This window comes from Chiloscyllium plagiosum, unplaced genomic scaffold (genome assembly GCF_037043375.1).
Source record: "Chiloscyllium plagiosum isolate Xiang-an unplaced genomic scaffold, Cpla_swu_hap1 HiC_scaffold_49, whole genome shotgun sequence".
Classification (NCBI taxonomy): domain Eukaryota; kingdom Metazoa; phylum Chordata; class Chondrichthyes; order Orectolobiformes; family Hemiscylliidae; genus Chiloscyllium; species Chiloscyllium plagiosum.
This window is the reverse complement of record NW_028270187.1, coordinates 4,013,334-4,031,296: the sequence shown is the minus strand read 5'-3', so window position 1 is coordinate 4,031,296 and position 17,963 is coordinate 4,013,334. Positions and strand designations below refer to the sequence as shown.

The window sequence follows — 17,963 nt, the reverse complement described above, 5'->3', positions numbered from 1 at the left end:
CCACATCGGGTGCAGAGGATGCAATAGATGATATGTGTGGAGGTACAGGTGAATCTGTGGCGGATATGGAAGTTTCCTTTGGGGCCTTGGAGGGAGGTGAGGGGGGAGGTGTGGGCGCAAGTCTTGCACCTCCTGCGGTTGCAGGGGAAGGTGCCAGGAGTGGAGGTTGGGTTGGTGGGGGGTGTGGATCTGACGAGGGAGTCATGGAGGGAGTGGTCTTTACGGAATGCTGTTAGGGGAGGGGAGGGAAATATATCCTTGGTGGTGGGGTCCGTTTGGAGGTAGCGTAAATGATGGCGGATGATCTCCATGTACAGCGCATCATCCGCCGTCATTTCCGCGACCTCCAAACAGACCCCACCACCAAGGATATATTTCCCTCCCCTCCCCTATCAGCATTCCGTAAAGACAACTCCCTCCGTGACTCCCTCGTCAGATCCACACCCCCTACAAACCCAACCTCCACTCCCGGCACCTTCCCCTGCAACCGCAGGAGGTGCAAGACTTGCGCCCACACCTCCCCCCTCACCTCCCTCCAAGGCCCCAAAGGAAACTTCCATATCCGCCACAGATTCACCTGTACCTCCACACATATCATGTATTGCATCCTCTGCACCCGATGTGGCCTCCTCTATATTGGGGAGACAGGCCGGCTACTTGCGGAGCATTTCAGAGAACACCTCTGGGACACCCGGACCAACCAACCCAACCACCCTGTAGCTCAACATTTCAATTCCCCCTCCCACTCCACCAAGGATATGCAGGTCTTTGGACTCCTCCATCGTCAGACCACAGTGAAACGACGGTTGGAGGGAGAACGCCTCATCTTCCGGCTAGGAACCCTCCAACCACAAGGGATGAACTCGGATTTCACCAGTTTCCTCATTTCCCCTCCCCCCAGCCTGTCTCAGTCAAATCCATCAAATTCAGCACCGACTTCCTAACCTGCAATCTTCTTCCCGACCTCTCTGCCCCCACCCCAGTCTGACCTATCACCCTCACCTTGACCTCTTTCCACCTATCACATTTCCGACGCCCCTCCCCCAAGTCCCTCCTCCCTATCTTTTATCTTAGCCTGCTGGACAAACTTTCCTCATTCCTGAAGAAGGGCTAATGCCCGAAACGTCGATTCTCCTGTTCCCTGGATGCTGCCTGACCTGCTGCGCTTTTCCAGCAACACATTTCCAGCTCTGATCTCCAGCATCTGCAGACCTCACTTTCTCCTTTAATGGTAAATGCATCGAATGTAGGAGTTGGGACGTCATATCATGGCTGTACAGGACATGTGTACAGCCACATTGAGAATACCAATAGCCGCAAGATGTTGTGAAGTTTGAGAAAAGATTAACAAGGATGTTGCCAGGATTGGAGGGTATGAGCTGTGCAGAGAGATTGAATGAGCTGCGACTATTTTCCTTGGAATGTTGGAGGCTGAAGGGTGACATGACAGAGGTTCATAAAATGATGAAGAGCATAGCGTGTGTGAATAGTCAAGGTATTATCCCCAGGTTCGGGGAGTACAAAACAAGAGGGCATAGGTTTAAAGTGAGAGGGAAAAGATTTAAAAGGGACCTAAAGGGGACCTTTCTCATGCAGAGTGTGGTGTATGTATGGGATAAGCTGCCAGAAGAAGTGGTGAAGATAGGTACAATTGCAAGGTTAACAAGGCATCTGGATGGGTTTATGAATAGCACGGGTTTAGAAGGATATTGGCCTAGTTGTGGCAAATGGGATAGGTTGCATGCAATTCTGGTCTCCTTCCTATCGGAAAGATATTGTGAAACTTGAAAGGGTTCAGAAAAGATTTACAAGGATGTTGCCAGGGTTGGAGGATCTGAGCTACAGGGAGAGGCTGAACAGGCTGGGGTTGTTTTCTCTGGAGCGTCGGAGGCTGAGGGGTGACTTTATAGAGGCTTACAAAATTATGAGGGGCATGGATAGGATAAATAGGCAAAGTCTTTTCCTTGAGGTCGGGGAGTTCAGAACTAGAGGGCATAGGTTTAGGGTGAGAGGGGAAAGATAGAAAAGAGACCTAAGGGGCAACTTTTTCACGCAGAGGGTGATACATGTATGGAATGAGCTGCCAGAGGATGTGGTGGAGGCTGGTACAATTGCAATATTTAAGAGGCATTTGAATGGGTATATGAATAGGAAGGGTTTGGAGGGATATGGGCCGGGTGCTGGCAGGTGGGACTAGATTAGGTTGGGATATCTGGTCGGCATGAATGGGTTGTTTGGGTTTCCATGCTGTACATCTCTATGACTCTATGACTATATCTGGAGGGTAGCAAATGTGTTCCTCTTGTTCAAGAAGGGGAATAGAGGCAAACCTGGCAAGTATAGACCAGTGAGCCTTTCATCGGTTTTGTGTAAAGTTTTGGAAAAGATTATAAGAGATATGAGTTATATTCATCTGGAGAGCAATACATTGACAAGAGCTAGTCAACATGGTTTTGTGAAGGGTCGGTCGTGCCTCCCAAACCTTATTGAGTTCTTTGAGAAGATGACCAAAGAGGTGGAGGAGGATAAAGTGGTTGATTGTGGTGTATATGCTTTTCAGTAAGGCATTTGATAAGCTTCTGCACAGTGGAGTATTGCACAAAACACAGAGGCATGGGATTAAAGATAATTTAGCAGATTGGATCAGAAACTGGTTACCTGAAAGAAGATGGGGGTGGTGTTTGATGGAAAATGTTCATCCTGGAGTTCAGTTACTAGTGGTGTACTGCAAGGATTGGCTTTGGGATGACTACTGTTTGTCATTTTTATAAATGACCTGGATCAGGGCATAGAAGGATGAGTTAGTAAATTTGTGGATGACATTAAGGTCAGTAGAGTTGTGGATAGTACTGAATGATGTTGCAGTTACAGAGGGGTATAGATAAGGTGCAGATCTGGGCTTGAAGGTGGCAAATAGAATTTAATGCAGAAAAGGGAGAGGTGATTCACTTTGGAAGGAGCAACAGAAATAAAGAGTACTGGGCTAATGGTAAGATTCTTGATAGTGTGAATAAGCAGAGAGATCTTGGTTTCGATGTGCATAGATCCCTGAAAGTTGTCACCGAGGTTGATAGGGTAATTAAGAAGACATTCGGTGTGTTAGTAGAGGGATCGAGTTTTGGAGCCATGAGGTCATGCTGCAGTTGTACAAACTTCTGGAGCGGCCGCACTTGGAGTATTGTGTTCAGTTCTGGTAACCGCATGATAGGAAAGATGTGAAAGTTTTGGAAGAGGTTCCAAAGAGATTTATTGGATGTCGCCTGATATGGAGGTCAGGTCTTCTGGGGAAAGGCTGAGGGACTTGAGACTGTTTTCATGGAGAGAAGTAGGTTGAAAAATAACTTAATTGAGGCATATAAGATAATCAGAGGGTTAGACAGGGTGGACAGTGAGAGCCTTTTTCCTTGGATGGCGATGGCTAGCACGAGGGGGCATAGCTTCAAATTGAGTGATGAAAGATATAGGGACAGATGTCAGAGGTAATTTGTTTATTTAGAGTAGTATGGGGCATGGAATGCACTGCCTGCAATAGTAGCAGAGTCACCAACTTTAAGGGTATTTAAATGGTCATTGGATAAACATATGGATTAAAATGGAATAGTGTAGGATATGTGTGCTTAAGAGTCGTTCCACAGGTCGGTGCAACCTCGAGGGTAGAAGGGCCTCTGTTACGCTGTGATGTTCTATGTTATATGGTCAGTGTGGACGAGTTGAACTGAAGGGTCTGTTCTGTGCTGTACAGCTCAATGACTCTAAATCAGGAGTGTGATGGACACAAAATGTTAACTGTGTTTTTCTCTCTCCCTCTCAGTCCGCAGATGCTGCCAGACCTGCTGAGCTTATGTAACATTTGTGTTTGTTTCATATTTTCCAAAGTTGCAAGACTTTGTTTACCATAATGTAAACACTGACGCAAGTGCAGACACTGTGGGGTTCTTCAACAAGTCATGAAAGGAAGGCACACTGGATCTTAACATACCTTCTCGTATTTGTAGAATCATCACTTGCTCTGAAAATATATAATTAGACACGATCAATAAGTTTTATGGAAAGTGGAATTGAGGATGATTAGATAAGCCATGAGGAGAAAGTGAGGATTGCAGATGCTGGAGATCAGAGTTGAAAATGTGTTGCTGGAAAAGCGCAGCAGGTCAGGCAGCATCCAAGGAACAGGAGAATCGACGTTTCGGGCATAAGCCCTTCTTCAGGAATCCATGATAAGCCATGACCTCATCGAATGGCAGAGCAGATTTGATGGGCTGAATGGCCTGCTGTGATCCTATGCCTTGACATGAGGGCCCTTGCTTTAATTTGCTCAGCGGTGATACATAATCAGACTCATTTGCTGAGGTCACATGTGCGTTTTTGTGTGTGTGAGAAAAATTGTGTGTGCATGAGAGAACGAGACAGGGTGAGAGTATATGCGTGTGTGAGACAGTGTACATAAAGGAGTGAGGTCATGCGCCTGTAAGAGCGCGCATGTGCGTGTTTGTGTGAGAGAGTGAGAGAGAGACAAAGAGAGAGAGAGGGGGTGTCTGTATAAGCGATATGGGAGACTGTGTATGTGTATGATAGAGAGAGGAGTCTGTGTGTTTGTGTGTATGAGAGAGAGGAGTCTGTATGTGACAGAGAGAGAAGAGTCTGTGTGTGAAAGAGAGAGGAGTCTGCGTTTGAGAGAGAGAGGAGTCTGTGTATTTTGAGAGAGACAGGCGTCTGTTTGTGTGTCAAAAACAGGAATTTGTGTGTGCGTGTGAGTGAGAGAGGAGTCTGAGAGTGAGACAGAGTCTGAGTGAGAGTGAGACAGAGGGGTCTATTTGTGTGTGTGAGAGAGGCGTCTGTTTATGTGAGAGAGAAAGGAGTTGATTCCTGATGAAGGGCTTTTTCCCGAAATGTTGATTTTCCTGCTCCTCGGATGCTGCCTGTCCAGCACCATTCTAATCTTGATTTGAATCTCAAGCATCTGCAGTACCCGCTTGCACCTGAGAGAGAGAGGGGTCTGTGTGTGAGAGGGAAAGTGTGCTTATATACTTGAGTGAGAGGGAGAGAGAGAGAAACAGAGAGATGGAAGGGATAAGCATCAAGGAATGCAGACTGAGTGAGGGAAAGGAAGAAAGGGAGAGAGACGGACAGAAGAGGGGTAAATGAAGAGAGAAACAAGGACAATAACAGGGAAACACGGAGAGGGAGAGAGAGAAAGAAGGAGGAAGAAAGATATAGAAGGGGGATAGATAGAGACACTGTGAGAGGGACGAAGAGGCGAGAGTGAGTGAGGTGGGACAGAGAGGTGGAAAAACAAGATAGAGGGAAGAGAGAGTGAGGGAGGGAGAGAGTGACATGGGGGAGAATGGTGTGTTAGAGAGAGATAGGGAGATTAAGTAAGAGGAAGGAGGAGAGAGAGAGCTGTTGGGTAGAGAGAGTATGACAAAAGAGTGGCAGTGTGTGTGAAAAAGAGGGAGAGAAGGAAAGAAAAACATGAGAGACAGTGATATAGTGTTCAGATGGAGACAGCGGTCGAGTGTTTACAGAGTAAGAGAGAAAAGAACAGTGATAAAGAATGTGAGAGATAGGGATAGACAGATATTAGAAAGGAAGACAAAGAGAGAGAATGGGCAAAGAGAGAGTGAATGTGGGAGAAAAAATGGAAGGGGGAGAGAAAAAGAGAGATGAGAAGATAGCGAGATGGAGAAGTGAGATGGGACAGAGAGAGAGGGGAACACAAACAGATTCAGAGAGACACACAGGGAGAGAGATGTTCTCAGGACTTGCATTTATTTCCTGGTATGGGCATAGAGCGAATACTGAATTTATAAAAATCTGCAACTAATGCTGGGCCCAACCAGCAATGCATACATCCTGTGAATGCATTAAAAAGACACATCAATTACTAATGTGATTGGGTTCAAAGCAGCCAAACGGACCCTCAAGCCTGCTGCACTATTGAGTAGCATCATAGCTGATCCTGTATCTCAAAGCCATATCCATAGAATCCTTACAATGTGGAAGTAGTTCATTCAGCCCAATGAGCCCACACCAACCTTCCAAACAGCATCACACACAGACCCATCTCCCTAACCTAACCCTGCACTTGTCATGGCAAACCTACCTAGACTACACATCCCTGGACACTAAGGGTAATTCCCCTTAGCCAATTCACCTTAACCTGCACATCTTTGGATTTTGGAAGGGAACTGGAGCACTGGGAGGAAACCCACACAGACATGGGCAGAATGTGCAAACTCCACACAGACAGTTGCCAGAAGGTGGAATCGAACCCGTGTCTCTGGTGCTATAAGGCAGCAGTGCTAGCCATTGAGCCACCATGCTACCCCCACATTCCCCATTTTGTCTTCATTTCACTTGGTTCCTTTCAAATCTAGACAATTATCTCTCCATTCAGCTCCCTTTGTCTATCCCCACTTCCCAGTTTGTCACCATTTCAATCGTACTCGCTTTTTGTTTCTCCACATCTGTTTCACTTTTAGCCACGTTGTACTGCATCTGCAATGTGCTTGTCCACTCACTCAAATTGTCTAAATCACTTCCTTTGCATCCTCCTCACAATCCTGGCCAGTTTTGTGTCATGAGCAAACTTGGAACTGTTGCATTTGGCTCCCTCATCCAGGTCATTAATATATATTGAGAGTGGCTGGGGCCCATGTATTAGTTCCTGCAGTATCCCACTAGTCACGATTTGCCTCTTGGGTAAAAGACACATTTATTCTCACTCTCTCTCTTGTCTGTCAACTAATTCTCAATTCACATCAATATACTGCCATCAAACTCTTGTCCTTTCACTTTGCACATAAACCTCGTCTCAAATGTCTTCTGAAAAAGCCAAATAAGCTACATGTACTGTTTCTCCCTTATTTATCCTTAGACCCTCAGAAAATGACGGTTGATTTATTAAGGTTCTTCTGCCTCTCATAACCCATTCTGGCTTTGTCCAACGTCTTTAATGCTTTCTAAGTGTTCTGTCATCACGCCTTTTATAGGTATTCCCAGAATTCCCCCTACTAACTGATGTTCAGCTATCTGGTCTGTAATACTCTGTTTATTTTTGTCTCTCTCTGCCGCCTACTTTTTAAACAGAGGGATTACATTACCTCTCCTCCAATATGTGGGAATTGTTTCCAAGTCTATAGAATCTTAAAGCATTATCAACAATGCACCCATTATATCCAGTTCCACTTTCTTAAGGATGTTGAGATATCAATTAAGAGGCCCTCAGGACTTATCCCACTAATTTCCCCAATACCATTTCCCTACTATTACTGATTTCCTTCAATTCCTCCCTCTCAGTAGATGTTGGTTATCTAACATTTATTAGGAGATGATTTCTTTCCCTCTTTTGAGAAGACAACCAAATTATGCATTCAAATCTTCTGCCGTTATAATATCATCTTGATTCAGATTGCATTGGACCTACAATTGTCTTCATAAATACTTTTCTCTTCACATGTTTGCAGAAGCTTGCAGTCAGTTTTTATGTTCCCTGTTATTTTAAACTCATTCGCTATTGTCCTGCTCTTGATCAAAATTTTTGTCTTTGTTTTCCAAATTCTACAATTCAATTATGCATATTCATTTTCATGTACACCAGCATACTCGCAAACGCACACACTACCGTTATACATTTGGGCATTGCTGACGAGACCAGCATTTATTGCCTGTCGTTAACTGTGCTCTCTCTCCTGCAACCTCTTTCTCTCACTATCTCCCACGCACCCTCATTCTCGCTCTCTCCCACACCCTCACTCGCTCCATTTATCTCCTGCACCCTAACTCTTCCTGTATCTCTCCTCCACCCTCACACTCTGCCTTTCTCTCCCGCAACCTCATTCTCTATTTCCCGCACTTTAATACACTCCCGCTCTCCCCCACATTCTCAGGCTCTCTCTTACAATCTCACGTTCTCTCTCCCTCACATTCTCACTCTCTCCCATTCTTATTCTCTCTCTCTTCCCCACACTCTCAGTCACTCTCTCTCCTGCACCTACTCTCTCCCGCACCTTTACTTTCTCTGGCTCTCCCCTGCATCCTCACTCTCCCTTTCTCCCCCGTGCCCTCACTCTGTCCCTCCTCTGTATCCTCACTCTCCCTCTCGTGCCATCATTCCCTCTCTCCCGTACACTCACACACACACACACGCTCTCTCTCCTGCACCGTTAATTTTCTTTTTAGTCTGTACCCTCTCTCTCTTTATCTCTCATACACACAACTTCACTCTCCCGCTCGCACCCTCACTCTCCTGCACGAGTGTGTTTGTGAGAGTGTTTGGATGAGAGAGAGGGAGACTGTGCATGAAGGCTGAGAGAGATTGTGAGGAGTGCATGTAAGAAAGGGTGTTAGATAGTGTGTACATGAGAGACATATACTGTGCGTGAGAGAGTATGAGAGATAGTGAGAGTGCATGTAAGAGGGTGTCTGCGTGAGAGAACAACAATGTTGGAAAGTGTGTGTGAGTAAGTGTGAGTGTGTGTGAGTGAGTGAGCATGTGCACGTGTGTGTGTATGTATTTGTTAAACAGTCTGGGAAATACCAGCACATATGTGCACTGCTGTCCGTATCCAATAGGATTCTGCCTCTGTTCACATTCCCATTGTACACTGAGTTGAGGGCAGGAGATGAATGACAGATTTATTCCTTGCACCCACCCCGAAATAGTGATAAAAGCTGGAGATACATACCGAGCAGTAGGAGGGCAGAGAAGATATCCATCACAGTCTTGTTTGATAGGGGCGTGTATACAGTCAGTGATTCAGTCTGCTGTTTCCTGCTTGTCTGATCCTGCTGGTAGCAGGGGAGTGGTGGGCGAAGTGGGCACAGCCAAACAGTCTGAGACAGATTGAGGAGGGACATGGTCGTCAGTCATCGGGACCTTTCTTCACCCACTACTCCCCATTACCCGCCATTCCCCCTCCTGATTAAAAATCTCAGCCTTCAATACACTCAGCAACGCAGCCTCGACAGCCCGGTGTGGTAAATAATTCCACAGATTGACTCCTTTCGGAGAGAAGAAATTCCTCCTCACTGACAGCACAGAAACTGACCCTGCAGGTCAGCTCCCTTCCCTCCATCCAGTTCTTGGGGCGAAATAGGATCAGCCATTCCTCCCCATCTTTGTTTCCAATCTGTCCCATCCCATTGTCCTGAAACATTGATCCTCTCGCTTTAGATTGCACCACATAAGGAAGCATTCTTTCTCCAACTCCTTTGCCAATCACCTCTTCAGTGTCTTATATCCCTCAGTTAGAGCTCATGTACAAGAGGGATAGACTGCATTCAAGCTAGAGGGGGATCAATATTCTGGCGGAGAGATTTGCTCGATCCACTCGGGAGGGTTTAATCTAATCTGATTGGGACGTGGGATCCAAAGCATTGGGGAGATGAAAGAGAAGGTTGCGATCACACTTGTTGCGTTTCCACCCTGAATTACAGATAATGATTATTTTATTTATATAATATATAATTAATATTTATAATAAATCGATTGTGTTAACCTGAATCAATATTAATTGACAGGATTTCTTCACACATTCTCAGTGACCTGTCATATTGATTCATGGTTAATTTAAAACATGACTGCATTAATTCATTGTTAATTAAAGAATGGAAAGCTACATTACTGGCTGATGAGGTAACTAAAGAAGCTGCCCTGAATCCATAGGAGCGGTGGTTTATTCCTTAATACCTACTGTCCCAGGTCCTCGGAAAGCTCCTATCTCTGGTCACTGCCAATCCCAGAAACTAAAGATTTGTTCTTAAAGATGTATATACTGGGCTTGTCCTCCTCTTTGTCTTTCCTCAGGAAACAGATTTTATTGGCACTGACTCCGCCCCTCGAATTCACTATTCATCCGATTTGACCGGGAGCTTGGGTCTTTGTAAAATCATGGACAGAGACTAAATTGCAACCGGACTGGGAATGGCCGTGCCAGGCTCTTTTGACTTCCGAAATGACGATAAGAACGGCAGGGCAAGACTGGATTCACTCGGATCAAAGGGCCAGTGGAATCTCCAGTTGAGGAAGAAGTCTGGACAGCCGAATCAATGCAAGAACCACTGAAACTCAGACTAAAGAGACTTTGAGAACCGATTATATAGTGGCTACGCGAGCACGAGATTATTTCTGTGGGATTGTATATTAAGTCTTTTGGTGCTTCAACAAAACTTTTAGAATGCTGGGGATGCTTAGGGTTATGATACAAGCTTTCTTAGTATTGGGATTTTGTCAAACATTATTTTCATATGTGTTATTAACAGTTCCTGAGTCTGACAACCCACAGGTAATAGACACCGATGCATGCAGCTTAGTAAATTGTGGGGATGTAGATAATCAGAGACAGTACTGCATCTCAGAAATACATCTTAAGTCCTTTGGGGATGGCCTTGGGGATGATACTTGTTATGTTCGTCTCGTCACAGTACACCAGGCCCCCTTCCCACCAGCTCTCGATTGTCCCAATAAAGAGTATAAACCAATATACCTAATGATAGAGAAAACCACAAGGCACGAAGCAATTATTTGGGGGGTGGGCACCTATGAAGGATTTCTCGGGCTGTTGTTTTCAAATTAGCATAGGGAAGGGTAAACAGACAGAACTACTGGATAATATGATTTCAACCTTTCACCCCTCCCGATGACCCTAAGGTGGTAAAAATTATAGATGTGAAGGACTTGAAACAGACCATCGAAATAGATACAGGGTATGGGGATGCAAATGCCTGGATTGAATGGGTAAAGTATACTGTACAAAGTCTAAACAAGAGCAATTGCCATGCATGAGCCTCCAGTAGGCCAGTGGCCCAGGTAGTTCCCTTTCCACTTGGGTGGAAGCGAGACAGGAAATGCATGAAATGTATGATAGCCCTGTACCAGGATGATACTACATGGAATGATAGGAACTGTACCTCCCTATCTCTGATGTTCTCTCCCTTGGAGAAGAAAGACTTAAAAGCACCCCACCCCCACACCCCACGTTTTCAGCTGCAGTTGGAAATCACATGTCGTGTGTGTGTCGGTGAGGTACAAATCAGCCCAGAGACTTGGGGGGAGCTGAAATTATGTACAGAGATTAAGAATGTCACCGAAATGGACAAGGGAGGGAATTACTCAGCACTAAAGGTTCCCCCAGTGGATCTGTGGTGGTACTGTGGAGGCAAAGTATTGTGACACACTGCACCTCTGGATTGGAGATGGATGTGTGCAATTGTACAATTGGCAATTACATTTACCCTGGCATTTGAGAAGGAAAAGATAGTAGAGAGAAAGTGAATAAGTAAAAGATCATTATTAGAAACCTCTTTTGATGGCAGGATTTATCTAGACTCTATAGGAGTTCCAAGAGGGGTAGCGGATGAGTTCAAGGCTCGCAACCAGATTGCAGCAGGGTTTGAGCCAGCTCTCTTCTGGTGGGTAACAATTAATAAAAATGTAGATTGGATAAATTACGTTTTCTATAATCAGCCACAATTTATAAATTATACAAGAGAATGCGGTTAAAGGAATAGCAGAACAGCTTGATGCAACAAGTAGGATGGCATGGGAAAATAGAATGGCCCTTGATATGATTCTAGCGGAAAAAGGGTGGGGGGGGGGGTGTTTTATGTTAGGAGGAAGCTGTTGTACCTTTATTCCTAATACCACTAATGGTTCAATTACTCAGGCCTTAAGGGGATTGACTACCTTAGCAGAGGAACTGGCTGAGAATTCGGGAGTAGACACATCTCTCAAGGGATGGCTTGAATCATGGTTTGGAAAATGGGAGGGCGGGGTGGTTTCCATCCTTACTTCCCTGATAGTAGTAGCCGGAGTATTGGTAGCCATTGGCTGTTGCATCATAACCTGTATACGAGGGCTCACCCAAAGACTGATTGAGACAGCCTTAATGAAACAATTGCCCCTAAAGAGCAATCAGAGAGAAGGGCTCTACCTGTTAAACAATGAAGGAATAAGTGACCTCGGGGAGATTTCCAAAATAAATGAAATTTCGGGAAAGATGCCCGCCAATTTGGAAGCGACATATAAGAAAAATGCAGAAGATAACTAATGATAATTAAATAAAAAGGGGGAAAGTGTGGGATATAGGTAAAGCAGTGTTACTTCTGCAATCATAATTACTTATGCAAGGTAAATGACCTCATGCCAGTGTATAATTGTTTCAGCCAAGAGCTGAGTTAACAAGAATGAAAACTATGTGAAGGAAATATATAATTGCTTTTGCATTAGCTAAAATGTGCATACAAGAATGAAATGTGCCTGCAAACAATGGTAGATGTCACAGACAAATAGATAAGGTGCTGTGAGGGGAGGGGGTTAAGTTAGATATGCCTATACAAACAGTAGTTATAAGCATCTGTTTCCCACTTCTGCAAAAACAATAACAAAACACAATCAAGAGGTCATAAGGCTCAGTTTGGGCAAAGAATAAAAGGAAATGTTGCTTTAGCAAGCACGGAAACAGATGGCAGTGAAGAAGGATATATAACAATAAGACTACAGAGGAATGTGCTTAAATGGCCTTGTGAGGCCAGAGGAAACATTTTGTCACGGATAAGGCCGGATGTGTTCAGAGATAAACAACTGGGTTTAGAACAGTGACAGATGTAAACAGGGGAGGAGCTATAGGAGGAGGGAAGAGAAACGAATTACATAAATATTGTGTACTCGTTAAACTCGGTGTGTGTGTGACTACCTTGTAAATACTAGACACCACACCCCTCTTGCAAGAGCGTAATAAACAATACTACTGCTTCAGATCTTGTCTCGGACTGAAATTATTCAATTGAGTAAGCTTTGTTTCTCACAGTACAGAAGGTAATGACAGCAATTAACAAGCAAAGGCAGTGTTGATTATCCTAATACTAGACAGGATTTACACGGGTATAACAGAAAGCAAGGGAAATCTGAGTTAAACTGCATTTATTTCAAGATAGGAAGCCTGATAGATAAGGCAACTGAACTGAGGGCATGGATTGTTACATGGGACTGGGATATTACAGCTATTACAGAAACATGGCTGAGAGAGGGACAGGACTTATACCTCAATGTTTCAGGGAACAGATATTATAGGAAGGATAGAAAGGGAGGCAAGAGAGGAGAGGGGAGTTCATTTTTGATTAGGGAGAACGTCACAGCAGTCCTGAGAAAGGACATCCTTGAGGGATAATTCACTGAGTCTATATGGGTAGAACTGAGAAATCAAAAGGGCAAGATCACTTTAATGCCATCTACTATAGGCCTCTCCCAATAGACAGTGGGAAATTGAGGAGCAAATATGTAAGGAGATCATAGATAGCTGCAAGGATAATAGAATGGTAATAATAGGAGATTTTCACTTTCCTAACATCGACCTGGGCTGCTATGGTGTTGAGGGCTTGGTTGGAGAGAAATGTGAATGTGCTCAGGAATAAATTCTCATGCAGTTTGTATATGGCCCGATTAGAAAAGGCACAAAACTTGACCTTCTCTTGAGAAATAACGCAGGGCAAGTCTCAGAAGTGTTAGCAAGTGAACACTTTGTGAATGGTGACCATAATTCTATTACATTTGACAGCTATGGAAGAGGAAAGGTGCACAAGTTAAATTTCTCAACTGGAGCAAGGCCAATTTCGATGGCCTTTGACAGGAACTTTCATGAGTTGATTCAGGGAAGCTGGTTGCAGGCAAAGGGACATCTGATAAATGAGAGGCTGTCAAAAGTGAGTTAATGAGCGTTCAGAGCCAGCATGTTCCAGTCAGAAGTAGGGAACCCTGGTTGACTAGAGATATAGAAGGAGAAAGTGAGGTCTGCAGATGCTGGAGATCAGAGCTGAAAATGTGTTGCTGGAAAAGCGCAGCAGGTCAGGCAGCATCCAGGAAACGTCGATTCTCCTGTTCCCTGGATGCTGCCTGACCTGCTGCGCTTTTCCAGCAACACATTTTCAGCTAGAGATATAGAAGCCCTGGTCTTGGAAAGGAAGGAGGCAAATGACATGTGTAGGTAGCTGTCATCCAGTGAATTCCTTGAGGATTATAGAGGGTGTCACAGTGTGCTTAAGAGAGAAGTCAGCATTGTATAAAGGGGACATGAGATGGCATTGGCAGATAAGGTAAAGGAGAATCCACAGTACTTGAAGGACAAAAGAGTAATTAAGGAGAGAAGAGGGCCTCTTCAAAACCAACAATGTCTTGACGTGTAGAGCAACAAGAGATGGGCGAGATTCTAAATCAAAATTAGAATCTATGTCAGGACAAATGCTTATTGCTTTTCATCTGCCCCGATTTCATTTTGTTGATATACTGGGCCCAGTCTTTGGAAGGATCGCAAAAATCATGCTTTCCTAATAACGGCATGATGCCACAAATTCAAAGACAACTCTTGCAAGTGAATCACTTCAGCAGTGCGTTTTTCTCTTTTCACCACTGAAATAGTTACACATGCATAGCACATGACACTGACCCAGCTAAACTGAACCACCACCTAATGTGAACAGAAGCTCTGATATTTCTGCTTATATCTGTCAGTCAGGACTCCCAGATTGGACTAGACCATCAGCCCCAATCAGGGAACTCAGATTCTATGAGGTCCACCTGGCTGACTTTGTTCTAATCATTGTAGGAGAGGGCTACAAAAACAGAGCAAGGAGAATCTCGGTTGATAAGCAGGGTCAGATTTGGAAACAGATGTCTCAAAATTATCAGCGCAAATTTTAAAAATAAATTCAGGTTAAAAAGCAGAACTCAATAAGAAAGCAGAATCACCCATGGTTGGGAAAGGCGGTCAATGAGTGCAGTCCAACTCAAAACAAAGGTCAGTCAGAGATTTGGACATCTTTCAGGAACACACAGATGGTGTTGAAAACAGAGAAAAATTATGGTGAAAGTAAAAATACAAAAAACGAGCTTCTGTGGATATGTAAAAAAGAAAAGAGAGTTGCAATCTATCGGACATGCTCTAAAGCCTACAGAATTTTGGAAGGTAATCATTAATCCAAGCCAAGTTGCAGTTAACATAGAACATAGAAGAATACAGCGCAGTACAGGCCCTTTGGCCCTCGATGTTGCGCCGATCCAAGCCCACCTAACCTATACTAACCCACTATCCTCCATATACCTATCCAATGCCCGCTTAAATGCCCATAAAGAGGGAGAGTCCACCACTGCTACTGGCAGGGCATTCCATGAACTCACGACTCGCTGAGTGAAGAACCTACCCCTAACTTCAGTCCTATATCTACCCCCCCTTAATTTAAAGCTATGCCCCCTTGTAATACACGACTCCATACGCGGGAAAAGGTTCACGCTGTCAACCCTATCTAACCCCCTAATCATCTTGTACACCTCAATCAAGTCACCCCTAAACCTTCTTTTCTCTAATGAAAACAGCCCCAAGTGCCTCAGTCTTTCCTCATACGATCTTCCTTCCATACCAGGCAACATCCTGGTAAACCTCCTCTGCACCCGTTCCAGTGCCTCCACATCCTTCCTATAGTATGGCGACCAAAACTGCACACAATACTCCAGATGTGGCCGCACCAGAGTCTTATACAACTGCATCATGACCTCAGGACTCCGGAACTCAATTCCTCTACCAATAAAAGCCAGTATGCCATATGCCTTCCTCACCGCACTATTTACCTGGGTGGCAACTTTCAGAGATCCGTGTACATGGACACCAAGATCCCTCTGCTCATCCACACTACCAAGTATCCGACCATTAGCCCAGTACCCCATCTTTTTGTTATTCTTCCCAAAGTGAATCACCTCACACTTAGCTACATTGAATTCCATTTGCCACCTTTCTGCCCAGCTCTGCAGCTTCTCTATATCCTGCTGTAACCTGCCACATCCTTCCTCACTGTCAACAACTCCTCCGACTTTCGTATCATCCGCAAACTTGCTCACCCAACCTTCTAACCCCTCTTCCAGGTCATTTATAAAAATGACAAACAGCAATGGTCCCAAAACAAATCCTTGCGGAACACCGCTAGTGACGGCACTCCATGAAGAAACTTTGCCATCAACTACTACCCTCTGTCTTCTTCCATCCAGCTAATTCCTAATCCAAACCTCCAACTCACCCTCAATGCCATATCTCCGTATTTTCTGCAGTAGCCTACCATGGGGAACCTTATCAAACGCCTTACTAAAATCCATATATACCACATCTACCGCTTTCCCCTCATCAACCTCCTTCGTCACCTTTTCAAAGAATTCAATAAGGTTTGTGAGGCACGACCTGCCCTTCACAAAACCATGCTGACTATCCTTGATCACATTATTCCTATCCAGATGTGCATAAATCCTATCCCTTACAATTCTCTCTAAGACTTTGCCCACAACAGAAGTGAGACTCACCGGCCTATAGTTACTAGTTAAAAAGGGGTGCTGCGCATCTTAAAAGTATTAAGGGAGATAAGTCCCTGGGCCCTGATGGATCTATTCCAGAATATTGAGGTAGGTGAGTGAGCAAATTGCTGGAGCAATGACAGACATCTTTGTATCTACTTTAGCCACAGGTAAGGTCCCAGAGAACTAGAAAATAGCTAATGTTACCTCATTGTTTAAGAAGGCTATCAGGGATAATCCAGGAAACCACAGGCCTGTGAGTCTCATGCTGATGGTAGGGAGTTTATTGGAAATGATTCTCCAGGACAAGATCTATATGCATTTAGAAGCAAATTGACTTATTTGCAATCAATACCATAGTCATGCCTCACTAACTTGATCGAGTTTTTCAGGAGACAAAGATAATTGATGAGGGAGAAGTTGATATTGTGTACATGGACTTCAGTAAAGTCTTTGACAAGATCTGTCTTGACAGACTGGTTAAAAAGGTAATGTTACATGGTATCAAATGTGAGCTGGCAAGGTGCATGCAGAACTGGCTTAGACATAGAAAACAGAGGGTTGTGGTGGAAGGATGCTTTTCGACCGGACGCTTGTGACTAGTGGTGTTCCATAGGGATCAGTGCTGGGACCTCTGCTGTTCGTGATTTACATTAATGAGTTGGAGGAAAACGTGGCAGGTCTAATTAATAAATTTGCAGACAGTACAGAGTTTGTAGGAGTTACGGATATTGAGGAAGATTGTCAGAGGATACAGCAGGATATAGATCAGTTGAAAGCATGGGAAGAAGACTGAAAAATGGAGGTTAATCCAGACAAATGTGGGTTGATGCATTTTGGAATGTTATGTAGAGGTGGAAAATATACAATGAATGGCTGAACCCTCAGGAGTATTGAAATGTAAAGAGATCTGGGTGTGCAGGTCCACAGATCACTGAAGGTGGCCGTGCAAGTAGATAATGTGAATAGACAGGCTGCCCAAAATAATTAATTTATGATGAACTTCAATATAGTGGCCATAAATTGAAGTATGCTGGGAAATGGAACCCAGCCTTAACTAAAGTGACTGTCTCAATCCATATACTGCAGAATACAGACAGTCCGCAGCTGCCACAGACAGTTTGCAAACAAACCTGACAGCTGCAGACCCTGTAATACACACCTGGAGTTGGGACACTGAATGGGACAATGGAATGTTGCCCCAGGATAATTAGGAGCATCGAATCATTCGAAAGACATGGAGGCACACAGCACCCTTATTTGGAGGGAACTGTGTGCATCCAGCACCTACCAAAATGGACAACTAATGGCCACACTATCATGAATGTGCCAACACCTTGTTGGGTCTGATCAAAAAGGTAATCAAATCTAATCAATCCACTGGCAGATCCTCAAGACCCTCCCAAAAGGGCACGACGATTCAGAAGGGTGAGAATTGCCACAGAACCCCACTCAGCACGGCAACTCGAGAATCACCACTGAAAAAGAAGACACATTCAAGACCATTGGAAGAAGAGGAAGACATCACTATGTGGAGCCTGGCCAAGTTCTAGTGTGGTGGCATATGATCACACAAAGTTAAGTAAAGTTTAAGATGGTTTCTAATCTGTATCATTAGTTTCTAGTATACTTT

At 44.4% G+C, this 17,963-nt stretch overlaps 2 protein-coding genes across 6 annotated transcripts in view; one reads left to right on the top strand and one right to left on the bottom strand.

Moving 5' to 3' along the window:
• LOC148135402 (Fc receptor-like protein 2) overlaps positions 1 to 17,815 on the top strand; it is a 106,294-nt gene extending 88,479 nt beyond the window's left edge. Inside the window, exon 13 of one of the 2 annotated variants that reach the window (XM_087984627.1) lies at positions 17,718 to 17,815. The gene's annotated coding sequence lies outside the window, so the exon portion shown is untranslated. Of the gene's footprint in view, positions 1 to 9,808; positions 12,752 to 17,717 lie in introns of those variants that run through there. The other variant, XM_087984626.1, reaches the window with a different exon arrangement.
• Positions 1 to 17,963, bottom strand: part of LOC148135401 (Fc receptor-like B) — a 60,157-nt gene that overhangs the window by 30,028 nt on the left and 12,166 nt on the right. For 2 of the 4 annotated variants that reach the window (XM_087984642.1, XM_087984644.1), the window contains 2 exons: positions 8,688 to 8,835; positions 3,980 to 4,009 (listed from right to left, as the gene is read on the bottom strand). In XM_087984642.1, coding sequence (XP_087840768.1) covers positions 3,980 to 4,009; positions 8,688 to 8,835 — 178 coding nt within the window. Of the gene's footprint in view, positions 1 to 3,894; positions 4,010 to 8,687; positions 9,013 to 17,963 lie in introns of those variants that run through there. The other 2 variants (XM_087984643.1, XM_087984645.1) reach the window with 2 other exon arrangements.